Raw genomic sequence first — 17,440 nt, 5'->3', positions numbered from 1 at the left:
TGTTTGTCCACCACTACTATGTCCGGTTGGTTAGCCATCACCTGTTTGTCGGTCTGTATCTGGAAGTCCCACAGGATCTTAGCTCGGTCATTCTCCCTCACCTTTGGAGGCATGTCCCATTTTGACCTTGGGACCTCCAGCCCATACTCGGCACAGATGTTCCTGTACACTATGCCGGCCACTTGGTTATGGTGTTCCATGTATGCTCTGCCTGCTAGCATCTTACAACCTGCTGTTATGTGCTGGATTGTCTCAGGGGCATCTTTGCACAGCCTGCACCTGGGGTCCTGCCTGGTGTGGTAGACCCCGGCCTCTATTGATCTTGTGCTCAGGCCCTGTTCTTGTGCTGCTATGATTAGTGTTGTCTTTCAGTCCAGCTTTTTCCAGTCACTGGTAGGACTTTTCGATATCAGCCACTTCTTGTATCTGTCGGTGGTACATGCTGTGCAGGGGTTTGTCCTGCCATGATGGTTCTTGCTCTTCTTCCTCTGCATCGGGCTTCTGTTGCCTGAGATATTCACTAAGTATTCCATCGCTTGGGGCCATCTTCCTGATGTACTCATGGATCTTTGCTGTTTCATCTTGGATGGTGGCTCTGATGCTCACCAGTCCCCGACCTCCTTCCTTCCTCTTAGTGTACAGTCTCAGGATGCTGAATTTGGGGTGAAGTCCTCCATACATTGTGAAGAGCTTCCTTGTCTTGACATCAGTGGCTTCTATGTCCTCTCTTGGCCAGCTTATTATGCCAGCGGGGTATCTGATGACCGGCAGGGCGTAGGTGTTGATGGCTTGGACCTTGTTCTTCCCATTTAGCTGTCTTCTTAGGACTTGCCTTACACTCTGTAGGTATTTGGCTGTGGCTGCTTTCCTTGCAGCTTCTTCTTGGTTCCCATTTGCCTGTGGGATTCCAAGGTACTTGTAGCTCCCCTCAACATCCGCTATGCTGCCTTCTGGGAGTTCAACTCCTTCAGTCCTGACAACCTTCCCTCTCTTTGTTATCATTCGACTACACTTGTCCAGTCCGAATGACATTCCAATGTCGTTGCTGTATATCCTGGTGGTGTGGATCAGTGAGTCGATGTCTCGCTCAGTCCTGGCATACAGCTTGATGTCATCCATGTACAGGAGGTGGCTGATGGTTGCCCCATTTCGTAGTCGGTATCCGAAGCCCGCCAATATATATATATATATATATATATATAGTCCCACTGAGTTCCTTATGAAGGTTCTTAGAGTCCTATTGATGTTGTATAGCTCCAGGCATTCCAGGATCCATGTGTGAGGCATTAAGTCATAAGGCTTTCTTGTACTCAATCCTGGAGGTGCACACGTTAGTCTGTCTGGTCTTACAGTCTCAAGTGACTGTTTTATCTACCAGTAGTTGATGTTTGCTCCCCTGGTGTCCTTACCCATTCCTTTCTGGGCCCTGCTCATGTATTGAGCCATGTGCTTACTCATCTTAGCCACTATGATGCCTGACAGGAGCTTCCATGTTGTGTAGATGCAGGTTATTGGGCGGTAGTTGGATGGGACTGCTCCCTTTTGGGGGTCCTTCAGGATCAGGACTGTCCTGCCTTCAGTTAGCCACTCTGGGTGAGTCCCTGCTATTAGCAGCTGGTTCATTTGAGCTGCTAGGCGCTCATGGAGTGCAGTTAGCTTCTTTAGCCAGTAGGTGGGGATCATGTCAGGCCCCGGTGCTTTCCAGTTCTTCATGCATGAGACCCTCTCTTGGATATCTGCCATTGTGATGGTTACTGGTTCCTGTTCAGGGAGGTTGCTGTGGTCTGCTCTCAGGTCCACCAGCCACTGGGCATTGGAGTTATGTGGTGCCTCCTTCTCCCATATGTTTTTCCTGTATTGTTCAGTCTCCAGCCTTGGTGGGTCTGCTCTCATGTTACTACCCTGCCACTGGGAGTACACTTTGGATGGTTCGGTGGAGAACATCCTCTTTATTCTCCTTGCTTCTATTTCGCTGGTGTACCTCCTCAGGCGTATGGCCAGGGCTGTGAATCATTTCTTGGCAGTGTCCAGGGCCTCAGGTATGAACAGCTTGTTGTACTTCTTACCCAACTTCATCCCACCTCTCTGCAGTTCTCATAGTTGGCTAACTTCTCTCTGTGTTGCCCTTATTTTTGCCTTCTCCAGGTCCTTCTCCGGGCAGGATACTGCTCCTTGGTGGTGGTGTATATTTTGTGATCAAGCATCTCAAGGATCACTGTTGCCATGGTGTATATCAGCTTGTTGGTGTCAGTAATGGTCACAGTAGGGATTGTTTGTAATGCTGCATTCACAACTTCCAGTAGACTTTCAGGGGGTAGTTCACTTAGCCTTGGTAACAGGTGTCCAGCTTACTCATGATCTTCAATCTCAGGTCAGCTGCTCTTGTGTTGAGCATGTGGGAGCTTGTTATTGGGGCTTGGTACCCAATCTCGGGTGGGGATGGTATTGTTTCCCCCCTGACCTCTCGTCCTGGCTCACCCTTGCCGTAGCATTTGTGTTGTATCTCTTCAATCTCTAGTTGTGATAGCAGTTGCCGTTTGCAGATGTTGGAACACTGAGCTATTAGTTGTTTTGGCGCTAGTCTAGATGGTGGGTTTCGAAGTTTCCAAAGGTCCCACATCCTCTTCATGTAACCCCTATCGCTGGGGGTACTCATGTAGTAGCATTCCAGCAGTTCTCTATTGTCAGCCCTCATCCATGAGTGTTGTGTTCCAGTAGCTCATTTCTCATCAGGTTGCCCTGGTTCCCTAGCACCTGACGCAGACCTTGTTGACCCAGGCAAAGTCTGAGCCAGTATGACTCCTGTATTTCTATCGCTCTATGGGAACCAAGAAGAAATGGGAACCAAGAAGAAGAAGCCACAAGGAAAGCTGCCACAGTCAAATACCTACAGAGAGTAAGACAAGTCCTAAGAAGTCAGCTAAATGGGAAGAACAAGGTCCAAGCCATCAACACCTACGCCTTGCCGGTCATCACCTATGCCCTGCTGGCATAATAAGCTGGCCAAAAGAGGACATAGAAGCCACTGATGTCAAGACAAGGAAGCTTCTCACAATGCATGGAAGGTTTCACCCCAAATCCAGCACCCTGAGACTGTGCCTGGTGTGGTAGACCCCAGCCTCTATCGATCTTGTGCTCAGGGCCTGTTCTTGTGCTGCTATGATTAGTGCCTCTGTGTTGTCTTTCAGTCCAGCTTTTTCCAGCCACTGGTAGGGCTTTGCAATATCAGCCACTTCTTCTATCTGGCTTGTCCTGCCATGATGGTTTTTGCTCCTCTTCCACTGAATCAGGCTTCTGTTTTTTTCATATATACAGTGGTGTGAAAAAGTGTTGGCCCCCTTCCTGATTTCTTTTATTTCTCCATGTTTGTCACACTTTCATGTTTCAGATCAACAAACAAATTTAAATATTAGTCAAAGATAACACAAGTAAACACGTCATGCAGTTTTTAAATGAAGGTTCAACATGAACTTTTTAAGGTCATGCCACAGCATCTCCATCGAATTCAGGTCAGGACTTTGACTAGGCCACTCCAAAGTCTTCATTTTGTTTTTCTTCAGCATTCAGAGGTGGACTTGCTGATGTGTTTTGCCATTGTCCTGCTGCAGAACCCAAGTTCGCTTCAGCTTGAGGTCACGAACAGATGGCCGGACATTCTCCTTCAGGATTTTCTGGTAGACAGCAGAATTCATGGTTCCATTTATCAGAGCAGGTCTTCCAGGTCCTGAAGCAGCAAAACAGCCCCAGACCATTACACTACCACCACCATATTTTACGTATGACGTTCTTTTTCTAAAATGTGGTGTTACTTTTTTTACGCCAGGCATAATGGGACACACACCTTCAAAAAGTTCAACTTTTGTCTCGTCAGTCCACAGAGTATTTTCCCAAAAGTCTTGGGGATCATCAAGATGTTTTCTGGCAGAACTGAGACGAGCATTTATGTTCTTTTTGCTCAGCAGCGGTTTTCATCTTGGAACTCTGCCATGCAGACCATTTTTGCCCAGTCTCTTTCTTATGGTGCAGTCATGAGAAGTGACCTTAACTGAGGCAAGTGAGGCTTGCAGTTCTTTGGATGTTCTTGTGTCTAATATTTAAATTTGTTTGATGATCTGAAACATTAAAGTGTGACAAACATGCAAAAAAATAAGAAATGAGGAAGGGGGCCAACACTTTTTCACACCACTGTATGTGCATGTGTGTATGTGCGTGTACATTTTTTTTATTTTATTAACATCTTCATTTCTTTTTATTTTGATTCATTTTGCTTTATGACCTTACTGAAACTGTCATCATGTGGAAAGAAGGGCAGAGACTCTGTTATCATTCAGTGCTGAGTTCAAATGTCAGTTGTTAGTGGCTTTTATTGTGTAACAGGATAATTGATCGAGAGAGCCAAGAAGAAAGCTTTGAGAAGTAATGGGTAGTAAAGCAATCAGGGCTAACCAGCTCTTGGAAAACAAATCTGTATTCCCCCATGTTACACTCTTTGGATCAGACAACCCTAATCAATCTGACCATATTTCCACACTTTCTGTTTTAATCAGAGAAAGTGGAGAGAGAGAAACAGGTCATGAAACTCTGACATGGGATTGTGGAAACCCTTATGTTAGTTAGTGACACCTTGACATTCAGATTGCTGCTTTATAATAGTTCTCTATGAAGAAGGGAATATGAGGAAACATTTTGAACTTTGTTTTCACTTGTTGTACCATTTATACAAGACTCCATCTTCTCACTGTATTTCATGTCACAATTCTTGCATCATAACTCTACGAAATACGTTCACGTAATTGATTTTAGGGAATAAATTCACCGACCACTGAAAAAAAATCAATAGCAATAAAATAATTATGATTGGAACGCGATTTTGTCTAGCCTTTGTGGATAGAGGAATTCAATGCTTTGTAACTAAGACGAGCAAACTGCATTATTCCCTGTGATCTTTTCTAACCAGCTCTGCTCGGTTCTATCCTTTGCTCAGTATAATACTTTAGAGGAGATGGCTTCTGACATTTATACGCATTACCTAGGCGGGTTGACACACCACATGAAACCTTTGTTCAGGTGACAATTTACATTCAACATTCAACATTCATTCGTCGTGCGTGCTCTGGCCTCAGTTAGAATGTGTTAATCCTAATGGAGTTATACGAGAGGTTGTACTGACATGAGATCAGCTTTTAACATGTCTTTGGCCTTTCTAGGAGACATCGTAACTGGGAACAAAGGTGGAGACGGACACTTTGCTCGGACTGACCTCACAGGTGAGTGTGTGCAAAATGGTGGACTTTTCTCATATGTGCTGAATTTCCGTGCTCCAGTATTTTACCCTGTACCTTTGTTCATCTCTTCCCTTCTAAAACCTGTCTTTCTTGTACAGTAATGTATATACACAGAGAGCCATGAACATTTCTGCATTCAGTATTTATGAATTTGTGTGTGTTTATGTAGTAGAGAAAAATGAAGATCCAAGGAACGAGCTGGCCCGCGGCCTCTACATCCCCTGTCCAGATAACTACAAAAACTATTGCATTCACGGAGAGTGTCAGTTCCCCAGTATTCTGGCCCAGCCATCCTGCAGGTACATACATATATATCATCTTGAAATAAGGAGAAAGAGAGGGATAATTATATATAACATAGGCCCTAGAATTGCAATCTAACAGGGCACATTGCACTCAGAGTATATGGAATTGTATGTATCTCAACCAGAACAGTCTTGTTCTCCTATTATTATTAACAGTTTATGTCAAAATATTTTGAAAAACAGTCTGAAAGTTGCACTAAAATGTTAGATAAATAAATTTCAACTATCTCATAAATATGGTGTAGTTTTATCATAATATTCACTGAGTTGGGACTATTGATTATTAATTCATAATCGGGCAAAACAGCTTTCAGTCAGTACAGTTATATTTCTTAAGGCTAATATGGACTGCAGCGTTTTAACAGTGTCGTTCTGACTGACGTATGAGTATCAACAAACCCTGCAATAAGCAGGGGAACTGGACTAGACCGATTCTGTCTTTGCACCACAAATTTAATGATGTTCCTAATAATCTGTGGAAAGAAAGCGTGCAATGTAGGATTGGGTGGATCAGTTGTAAAAATTTACCAATTACTAGGTAAGCGCTGCAGCCCATTTCTTTTTTAATCAGGGTTGTTTATCTTGTATCAATACAAGCCAGTGTGCTGAGAGGGGGACATGTATGAGATCCCTCCTAGCAGTAGGTCAGGCTGTTGAGCCAAATATGCTGCACTGCTTCAGATTAAACTGATGCCGGATTTCTCACCACTTAATGAGGAACGTTATGTTTCCTTCCCAATGCATTACGGTCTGGTTGGTTATTTATATTGACAAACTCACAAAGAATGATCACTCAGCTGTACATTGAATGAATGGGTAAAAAGATAAATGCTAACACGTTAGCTATATCAGCTTTAAAAGGTCAAAACATGACAGTTTATCGTGTTGCCCCCATTTGCTCAAAATGTTTGTTAATGTACTGTAGGTTTACTGTAACTGCTACAGGCCTCATCTTATCTGAAACACTGGCCTAAACATAGTCCTGATTCTCATCTCAACCTTAAACCAGCCACTTAAGGGATTATTAAATTTTTTCACAACTTAGATGTTATTTGTGTGGGTTATTATTTTGGTGATTACAACTTTGACAAAAACTATTCAAATAAGATCCAAATTGGAAGAGGTAACAAAGAGTTACCATTTAAAGAAGCAAGGATCAGCAGGCAAAATGTTCTAACTTTGAAGGACTCTGTCATATTTTAGCCTCATGAGTATAGAAACTCTAAAAGATGCAACAAACACATGCACATACACACATTGGCCTAAGATGCACTTACAGTGCTGAAATGTCCTCACTGTGATGGTTTTATATGAAACAACTGTCCACACAACCACTGAAAACCTGTTCACACACACACACAACTTAACAACACTTAATGAACAGTGGTCACACAGGTGCTGCTACACACAATTACACTTGCACACAAGAAGCACAGTAATGGCACAATGAGGAATAACATTAAAAACGCACCACCCACACATACACACAGTGAATGTACATGTGTGCCACTCAGATCTGCCATCTTTTACAGCCTGATAATGTAGAAACCAGGAGGTCTTAGTTGCTGTTGCTGCCTCTCTCTACTTCTCTCTAACCTCACTCGACCCAGCTTTCCCAGCTTGGCATTCTTTTTGCATTCAGAACAGCACTTAGCATAGAGGTAGCTTGAAAGGTCTCTGCTGCCCCCTACTGGTTGTAGGAATTGGAGGCCATATCAAAACGCAGCAGTCTGCTGGAGTGGTGCATGTCTGTGTACATGTGTATGGAAACGGTGCGCAGCCTCCAAACATAACAAGGTTGCACTGTACATCTCACACACTGTCAGGTCGATGGGATAGAGAATATGAAGGAGACTGTATGTGCACAGTGTGTCTATTGGTACCAAACAAGAATATGCAGGTGTAGGTGGGTAACAACCTCCCCAGAGACAGGGAAAGCGTGTAAAGTAGAGGAGATGGCGAGGGGGAGAGAGAGAGAGGGAGAGATTAAAAAGGCGACCATTATATCTCGTCTCTGAGGACAAAGATCATCTCCATTAGTCTCTCCCTCTCTCAGGCTCTCTCACACTATGTCCACACTCAGCTAGCTAAATCCAACAACACTAGATGCTTAATATTAAAAACGTGATATAATATTATGTTGAGGAGCGAGAGAAAACTGAATGTGCCTGTTAGAGGCGACTTGTGAAGAAAGTTTTCTTTTATTTTATTATTTACTTTTCTGTTTAATATTTACTCATCTCTTTTTAGTATTTAACTCTCCAGTATCTGTATGTATGATAAAACTCAAGATAGCTTTAGTGATACGTGTTAAATGTTGCTGTATATGTACACCAAAACCACTGACCACTCAGCTCACTGGGAAAAATGAGTCATTGTTCCGAAAGCATCTAGACACCAACATAAGAACTGAGTTTACAAACGGATGATAAGTTATATATAGCAACATTTGTGTGTAATACCAGTCAAAGGTTTGGACACACTTTCTAAGTTCATTGAATGGTAGAATCATTTTTCTGTTCCAGGTGGTCCGTTTCCACTGTTCTAACACTCCTTCTGACATTACATACATAATGACAATTATTTCACCAGTTTAACTGCACACAATTGATTGTATCCCCAGCAGGAACCCTGACAATGCTTTTATGTTTTCAGTCCATCACTGCAGCGCAGGATAATATGAGGCCACTTTGTGATAATAATGGAAAAATGTATTCAGTCCGTTGTGCTTTATTTGAAAAATAATCCACAAATGCTAAATATTAAGCATCATATCAACATTACATTTCTTTCAGATTGACCTTATCAGACATCACAAACTTCCCTCCTTTGTTCTTTGCTTGGACTACACAAACAGCCTTACGTTGTTCATATGTTGGCTATTTTTATAATAATAATTATATAACTTGTTCATCATCAGACAAAAAAAGTATGGGTTTTAAGGGCGGGGTGTGTGACGAGCGAGTAGCTCAGCTGTAGCATAAACACTGACAGCAGGCTTGCATCATTAGGTCCTCTCAGCAGTGAGGGGCTGGGTGGGATTAACTGGTAGCTGATTCTGCCGCTTTTGGCTTTTGGGGTTTCTTGACTTAATGTTTTGGTTAATTAATTTTCCTACCACCTTTTTGTTTTTTGCCACTAACTCCTACTTACCTGTAACAGCTCAAAAGGTTTTCAGTGCAAACCTGCTTGGGTTGGAGCTACAACTTCCACACTTATTATATGGTTAGTCTTACTGTCAATAATTTGCAAGTTATTTAGTTTGTGCAGCTTATTAGTTTGTAATTAACAACTCCTCCTCCTTGACGCGAACACCCTCAGAATTGGAACTGGAAAATCCAGAATTAACAAGGCCAGCTCAATACCAGGTTCATGATGACGGTAACCAGGATCATCAGGGTTAGGCTGAAAAAAACAGACAAATAAGCTGAATTTGCACTAAGCTACAGTCTCCAGAAATTTGCAGCAGGCCAAGCTACCCAATCACAGTTGTCTCAGTCTATATGGGGTATCTCTATAGCTTCTGTAGCTCTATTGTTTTAATAGACAACAAACACTAGCTGCAGCAAAGGTTCTAGTGCAGCTACAGAGGCAACTTTAATTCCAGCTTTCGAGCAGACAAAGCTTGACAATGTAAAGAATATTATGTATTGCAGCCACCTACTCTGAACATACTCGCACTCTCTCCCTGCTACCATTGACCTCTGCAAGCTCCATCAGTCATGTTCATCCAAACAGTCACAGCAAAGAAAAAGTAGTCAGTACACTGTCACACGCATGCATTGTTTCAGCACAGTGTCTTTATCAAGCAGCTACTGACATTTCAATTAGAAACAGAAAAATAATTAACCTGTCTCTCAGTACAAAGAAATGACTCACTTTCTCCTTTTCTCCTCACTTGTGTGTGTGTGTGTGTGTGATCTCAGCTGTCACTCGGGTTTTAGGGGCCCCCAGTGTGAGATCAAAGAGTACAACGTCCTCTATGTGGTGCCAGGCTCTGGCAAACTGCACTATGTCCTCATCGCCTCTATCATTGGAGCACTCCAGGTGGTCATTATCTGTGTGGTGGTGCTCTGCATTACCAGGTGAGTCATGGCCTTACACACACACACACACACACACACACGCACACACACACACACACACACACACACACACATTCAAACAACTTGGGAGCAGTGGTTTTCATGTTGTGTCTATTTGGGACTCACAAAGGGTGCTGCAGAGCTCTTGGGCCTGGAGGAAATGGCTGAAATGTCACCTTGTTTACACCATATACACCACAGAGAAAAGTGCTGTCACACACACACATATGACTACATGCAGCGTGCAGTCAAGCGTACACATTTGTGTTTGAACAGGCATTTTGTATTCACAGTAAAACACTAAATTCTCCCTTTGCACAGACACACACACACACACACACACACACACACACACACAAATACATACTGCATATTGCCTGAAGCTTGTCTACCTCTGGCTGACCTAAGCAATTTATGGTATTTAATAAAAAATTTTAAAAGAGTTTAGGGCCCAGACAAAACTGCTCCTCTGAGCAAAGGAGGGGATGGGGAAGGAGAGGGACAAAATGAGAGAGTGAGCAGTTGAAAACTGCAGGGTAAGAGGGTACGGAGAGAAGAGGAAATGAGGAAAAAGAACTTTATAGCACTGAACAATGCTACAATACCATTAATGTGTCCTGCTGCTAAAGCAAAACGCTGAATATTCAGCACATGGCGCTCACTGGTTACAGTGGAGTCAAAATATTGAATCAATCTATACAGATTCACTCACTTCAGTGTCCTGTCTGAATATAGTTCACATGTTGCATTTTCTGAATGTTGCTGAGCCTTTATTTGATTTCTACTTATTAAGACTTGCCATTCACTCAAAGGACAAATAGGTGGGGGGATAAAAGGTCATCTCTATGCATTGCCTCCTGTGTATAGCATTCTGTCACATCTTGGAAAAGGTCTGCTCCATAGGGTTTCACTCTGTTATGTCTCAATTCAGCATTTTCACCACACTTCAAAAAACCCCATACAAAAACCATACAAAACTGCTCCTTCTATCTGCTCCTACTACATGAAGCTTCTATCATGCCCTTTTAATTTGACCCATAGCCTTTCTATTCCTGTTACACCAGGAATATATTTTCTGTCTAGCATAAAATGCAGTGTGTTCAACAGCTTAGCACTATCTAAGTCCAAGGTTCCTATCCTAGATATCAATCCTGATAAAAACAGACCCAGGTCTTTACAGATTCCATGTTTTGACATTGTGCTGATTTCAGTAACAACTTCAAAGACTGTGCATGTAGGTTCCAGCTGTCAGTTCAAATTTATACACATAACTGAGCTCTTCGGATCAATCTTGAAAATGAGGAGTCCTCTGTTGTCTGTGCAATCATTTCATTTGTAGCTTGTTACTTTTCAACACCCTTCTTTTGTTCCTATTTTTTACTGTTACAGGTTGATATACTTGCCAAAGTCCATCTAAACACTTCACCTTCAGATATTACTTTAAGCTCAGACCAATCAGCATTATTAGCAGCAGTGAATGTTGTAGTGAGTCCTGATTCACTCAACCTGAGTGGTTAAGACTGCCAGAGTATATGAAAACAGTCATTCCATCTCAAAATGTATTTACAGTTAAAAACTGGACATCACTCAAGGACAAAGCAAAACAGGATAGTGTTTCGTGCTGAAAACAAGTGCTGAAAACAAACTGAATGAAGCAGCATGTCTTTCAGAGCAGCGATGTGGCTCCATGACATGTTTTTAAGAAACACTGGGGTTCTGTGCCACAGAGGAATTTTAGCAGCCTAATAATTTATTGACTAGTAAAAAATACTAACTATTGGAGGTTTAAACCTTTAATTAAGTATTTCTCATGGTAAATTCATACAACAGTATAACTAAGCTCTACCATATATCTCCTCTCCCTCACCCTCTTCTCTTTGTACAGAAAGTGCCCTCGGACCAACAGGATCAACCGGCAGAAGCAGAACAATGTCCACTTTAGTTCAGAGAACACCATGCGCGCCTCCACTCGACTTATCTGAGCCCTGACACATTGGACAGAGTCCCGCTCTACTTTACGGAGAGCTGTGACGTTAGATGTTCCCCCTTGTAGGCCAACCCTGAAATTTAGGATCTGCTTCCCCTCACTCCTCACCCTCTCTCCCAGTATGAACTTAAAGAATGCCCGAGGAGGATGGTGGCATAGCAAAGACAGAGCTGGAAGACCAGTCAATGGGGAGACTCACCCGTGGGGTCGTTGTTGTCATCAGTCTCCACTGCCGCCAACCCCCCCACTTGCAGATGTGTTTCCTTGCACCTTGTCACTTCCGCCCAGGGTTTCTCTGAAAAACTGAACCATGAGGTGTGGGGGGCGTTGAAGATACTGAATGTGAGTGTGTGTGTGTGTGTGTGTGTGTGTGTGTGTGAATCTGCATTAGATGTGTGAGCTTTGGTAGAGGTGGGCTAGCCAGTGTCTCTTGTTTGTAGATGAGGGGTTAAAGCAAATCGGGGTAGTGCAAAGCAGGGTAACGGGCTTTAGAATGAGGTGCGTGTTGTTCAGTCTGGGTGGGGGTGGGGGGATTTTGGGGCTACACGTGATGCCTTGCACCTTGTGTTATAGAAGATCTTTTACAGAGGGCACAATGTTATTGTAGAGCTCTCTGTTTGGTTGTGACGATGACGTCAGCTACTGTATCTTGGGTTTTATTTCCAATAGTTATTACTACGTTGTCTTGATGGGGTCATTTTTCTGTAAATGTAAATAAATAATTTATATCACGAAATGTAACGTACTGTGTCTGCCTCTGTTTTTTTAATGTTGCTCTCTAGTATAAATGGATGTAGCTGCAAAATTAATAGGGTGTATCTATTGTCTTATATGGAGCATAATCTGGTAGATATAATACATAGGTTCCAATTGCTACCTTTACTTAGTTAGATTTTAAGTAAGGATCTAAGAACTTATTTTCGCATTCATTTTAAATGTCCAATCCACAGACACAGTAAAGGCCTCCTTTACATTCCTCATGCTCCAGATGAAAACTAAAGATTACTTGGTAAGTAAAATACTTTAAAGTTGCTGCATAGAGAAGAGAACATCTGATTTTAATCCATGTAGATTCTACAATTGCCTTCATCTATATTTGATTTTCTCTTGACTTTTTTTTTTTCATTGCTGTACATTATAAATCAGCTTTTACTTTCCAAAGAACCTGAAAGTTCAATTGAGTATTTGTGAAAATACAAATATGAATTACAGATTTGCAGTTTGCTGCCACAAGATGGTGCCGTATTCACCACAGCTTGGATGGAACCCAACCTGCATCTGTTTCAGGTACATTATGAATCTATGAGCATTATTGTCCCAAATTGGTGGTTGTTTTGGCCAAGCGGTTATGGTATTGAAGTAGAAATCCAATGGGGTCTCCCTGTGAAGGTTTAAATCCAGGCCCCTTTTAACACTGGAACATACAGTTTACTTTGCAGTAGGTGCCAGTTGCAAAGTAGCAACTGTTAAAACTGTACAATCTTGTCTTACACTACACTACACTTTCACCATCACCTCCATCCTCTATCCTTCCCGTAAATCAAAAGCTAAAAAGTCAGTTGAACCTGTGGGTACATATATGCTGGGTGTTGTGTGTCTGCACAGTGCCCTGCACACCCAGCCAGTGTAATCCTGTCAGCTTCCTGTCTTCTCCTGCTGTTTTCGGCTCAAATCCAGTGGGCCCGAGGCCAGGGAGGAGCAGGAAGGAAATTTCTGTGAATGTCTGAGGTCCTGCTCACCACTAAGGTGCAGGAATGTGATGAGTGCAGTCATTCATTAACAGGATCTTCACAGGATTTTGCTTTCACTTAAAAAAAACCTCCCACTTCTGGTGTTTTTTTGTTTGTGTTGTGGCACACACAGGTACGTCTGCCAAAATAAATAAATAAAAGAAGACTTAAGTCACATGCAGACAGCATGTGATGTGATTTATCTGCCATCTGTCGGTGTACCATTTGCCCCAATTAGATGAATTTGCATGATCATATTCAAACAGAGTCAAGTGCAGGTCGACCGAGCAGTGTGTTCCAGTAACAGCTTGGAAGAGGTGGTTAGACGACAAATATCCTGTACCAGTATTAAATATTGGATGCAATTTAATGTTTCATACTGGAAACTATAGCTTTAGTCTTTTATGGGGTAATTTGTGACTAACATTATTATTTTAATATTAGCAAATGTTATAGATGTAAGATAACACTAACTTCAGATATGAATCAGCAATTGTGCTGTTAAAGATTAACTTGATGAATACTGTTTATCATTATGGTACCAGCATCCCTTCAAACAAATATGTTTTATGTAATGTTTCCATTTTCTTTATAGATTTTGAAAGTAGCACACATAATTCACTATTATTACAACAACCTTTCTGTTGATGTTGACAGCAAAAGGGATTATGATGTCAGTTTTAATTGTGTCACATAGTGCTGTAGGTGTGCTAAAAATGCTAATGTCACCTGCCCTTCACTGTGGCTGGATTTTTTTATCCAGTGTGTTTACAATTCACAGATCTGGTGTAGTCTTGAGTTCTGTGTTTTTTGAAACTTTAAACACAAAAAATTCAGCATCTTTTGCAACAAGTGTGTGTTGACTCTGACTCCCCTCTTCCCAGCACCCAGAACATGACCAGCCTTAGAGAGTTCAACATTTTTTATTTACTCAAGTAAACCAACATGCAAAATACAATGTTTTTGCCATCTCTTCAGGGTGGATACAAACAAAACTCCCTAACTCAAACTCCCTGTTCTAACTAAACAAAAAGAAAATAAACAAAAGACATGAACTTAATTAATCTGATCAAAGATCAAAACAGGAGAAAAGGAGTATAAAAAAAAGAGCTATTTATAGAAATACAGCTAACACTGGAATACACATATACTGGCTACTGGTTCTGGAAAACTGGAAAGAGAAGAACCCCATGTTAATCTGGGAGAAGTTGGCTTCCAGTTCCACCACAGCGACCAATCAGCACCTAAGAGACAGACGCACACCCACTGACTCCAGTCACACCTCACATTCTCCACCTAAGATCTGATTAAGGGAAGATGACACCCATATACAGACACACTCATGCTCACATAGACACAGAGGAGACGTCGAGGTATGGCAGAGCAAACATTACCCTTTATGACCAATCTCTCACAGCCTTGGGTTTATTTAAGGTGGACAAAAATCTTAAAAGACAAAAACTCATCTTGGTTTCAAAACACAACAATCAGTATACACACAGAAATAATTCCCCATATGACTATCACCTACCCAAAGCCTACTGAACCTAACAGATCCCACTGGAATGTAACACTTAGAAATGCAACTCTTCATCTAGCTCCACACTATTAGACAGCATGTTTGAACCTGCAGGCTTGTTTTCCAAAGAATTCAAATGTAAATAATGTCCATACCGCTGCATGGTAATGTTTCCTCCGGTTGATATATCACTTTTGGGATGTTACCAGTGGTGTGAAGAGAAGTACCCAGTGATGAATGAAATTACAGCTAAATCAAACCATTTAGCTGGGAGGCACATGGTTATCATTTGGGAAGCATCAGTGTGAATGGCCAGGAGAGCCCCTACATTGATTTTACCATTAACAAACTGCACCTCAGCTCCTCTGGCAGGGAACGATTGGCCCGTTGGCTTGAAAATTGATGGTGGTGGACACATGATAACACATACACTCACAGAAACAAACAATCCCACACATAGCAGAATGTGTGTAAGACTCAACACCTCAGAAATTGGTCCATTAGCTTCAGAATTGATAGCATCACGGAAATCACACACCAATGAAAACAAACACACTTCTCTAATAATGTACAAGGCCACCTTTAAGTGAGGCTGTGTCTAACACACGCTGGTCTGTGAAAAAGGGTCATTTAAAGATCCATCACCATCTGTTTTGGCTCCAACATGCCACTTTCCCCTCTGTGGGGCCTTTGATTTAGTGGCAAAAGGGTACCAATGCTTCCTTTCTTCCCACTGTGCAACCAGACAGCCAGTCTGAGCTGGTTGTACATAAAAAACAGTGCCAAGCATCAAGGTATGAGTGCCTGTGTGGGACTATTGCTAGTAATCGCAAACACCAGGGGTCCCATTAAAACACTGATCAGGGAACCTGTGTCTTGCAGAAACCACATGACCAAGCAAAACTGGCTGTGAATATACTGTGCACCTAACAATGTGTAAACACACATACAGCACTTTCATTCATTCAACGGTTTCATAAAAGCCATCGTAAGCAAAACTGCAGACACTCTGCTCCTCCTTCCTTCTTGCCATCAGAGCAAAATGTCTCCGTCTCTGTAAGAAAATTGTCATTGAAAGTCCCCATTAAGAATGCCTCAAAGTGTGTAACTTACATTATTGTATCCACATCAAGCAGGCACGTAGACAAACATGCACCTTGGAGCCACCTTCTCAGGCTAGCGGATGGATGCTGTTAGCATTTGACACAGATTGAGAGAAAACTGCTGAAGGCAGGCCATTCAGTGTGCGTCTGAGCAAGTGCAACATGGTTCCCATCCACAGTAAAATGTCAGCAATCACCTCTGCCTTTTTGTATGTAAGTGGGTTGGCACTTCAGGTCAAACAAACCTGTTAGGCTGCCTTTAGAAAAATAAAAGGAACTGTAAATGCTTAATCTTATGCACAGGCATCAAAATAAGTATGGTGATGTGTTTCATATTCATAGAAACTTGTTCCCCAGCCATTCCTGGAAAAGCAGTCAGTCACCCAGCCAGCAGGTATAGCTATGCACGCCCACTTCCCCCCCCCCCCCCCTTTCAAATGAAAGTTTCACCAAATCCAAGCACCACACACACTAACTGGAACACTCATGCCAAAAAGAGTATGAGTACTCCCCCAAAAGTAAGTAAAATAAAAAGGAAATGTCACAAAATAGGTAGTGGAAGGACAACATTACAGCTCGACATTACAGTAGTAAAACATGTACCAGGCAAATTAAAACACTGGAGAAAATCAGGAACGCAGAAGACAAGGTGCAGAGAAGGGAAGAACATTGGCGAAGGGGAGGGATTGACAAAAGGGGGTGCCCCAGAGGTGAAAGTGGGAAAAGACAGAGTCCAAGTGCTAGGAATGGGAGATCACATCTTTATGTTGAGAAAAGTATGTGTGGCAGTGACTGAGGGGTAAAGCACCCCTGGGGTTTGAGTTAGAGGAGGACTGAGGTTTGTTTGAATGTGTGTCTAGCATTTCCACTCCAGCCTGACAGCTTTGAAGCTTGTTGAGCAATGAACCTCAAGAAGGGCTGTTAGTCTGGGATGTTGACATGGGACAGCACTTTTGGTTGTAAGTATAACTGCACCTAACAATGGCAAACTATGCCACAGTTAAAAGGAGGCAGACGCTTTTTAAAGAAATGGCTTGACAGTTTTTCTTGGAGGTAGATGAGAAGGCTGTCCAATATGAAGCTGCCACCCAGAGCAGGTTAGCTTAGCTTAGCATAAAGACTGGACACAAAATCAAACCAGCATCTCTACAACTTCATAAAGAAATGCATTTTATATTTACATATTTAAACTGATGCGCCTATTTACGTGGTTTGGCCCTGAGGCATGGACTGTGCCAACCTATTATAACAGGGTGTGTCTCCTCTGTGTTTACATACAAGCAGTTGCAAAACACCTAATCTAAGTTTAGGAGTGTGAATACGCTGTATTGATCTTAGATGAGAGGGTGGCTGACCAAACCTTCACATATCAGGCATAAACAAATAAAAGTCAGGTGTGGGCTGCATTGTGCTCCACTGTCTGCAG

General features: G+C 42.2%; 1 protein-coding gene across 1 annotated transcript in view; it reads left to right on the top strand.

Moving 5' to 3' along the window:
* The window catches only part of tmeff2a (transmembrane protein with EGF-like and two follistatin-like domains 2a), a 122,945-nt gene extending 110,814 nt beyond the window's left edge, over window positions 1-12,131 (top strand). Inside the window, exons 7-10 of the mRNA XM_026295735.1 lie at window positions 5,208-5,267; window positions 5,455-5,584; window positions 9,517-9,675; window positions 11,561-12,131. Of these exons, the coding sequence (XP_026151520.1) occupies window positions 5,208-5,267; window positions 5,455-5,584; window positions 9,517-9,675; window positions 11,561-11,657 (446 nt within the window). The 3' untranslated portion in view covers window positions 11,658-12,131. The remainder of the gene's footprint in view (window positions 1-5,207; window positions 5,268-5,454; window positions 5,585-9,516; window positions 9,676-11,560) is intronic.
* Window positions 12,132-17,440: the final 5,309 nt, after the last annotated feature.

The sequence above is a fragment of the Mastacembelus armatus genome, chromosome 21 (assembly GCF_900324485.2).
Source record: "Mastacembelus armatus chromosome 21, fMasArm1.2, whole genome shotgun sequence".
NCBI lineage: Eukaryota > Metazoa > Chordata > Actinopteri > Synbranchiformes > Mastacembelidae > Mastacembelus > Mastacembelus armatus.
The sequence above is the reverse complement of the archived record's forward strand: the minus strand, read 5'-3'. Positions and strand labels throughout refer to the sequence as shown.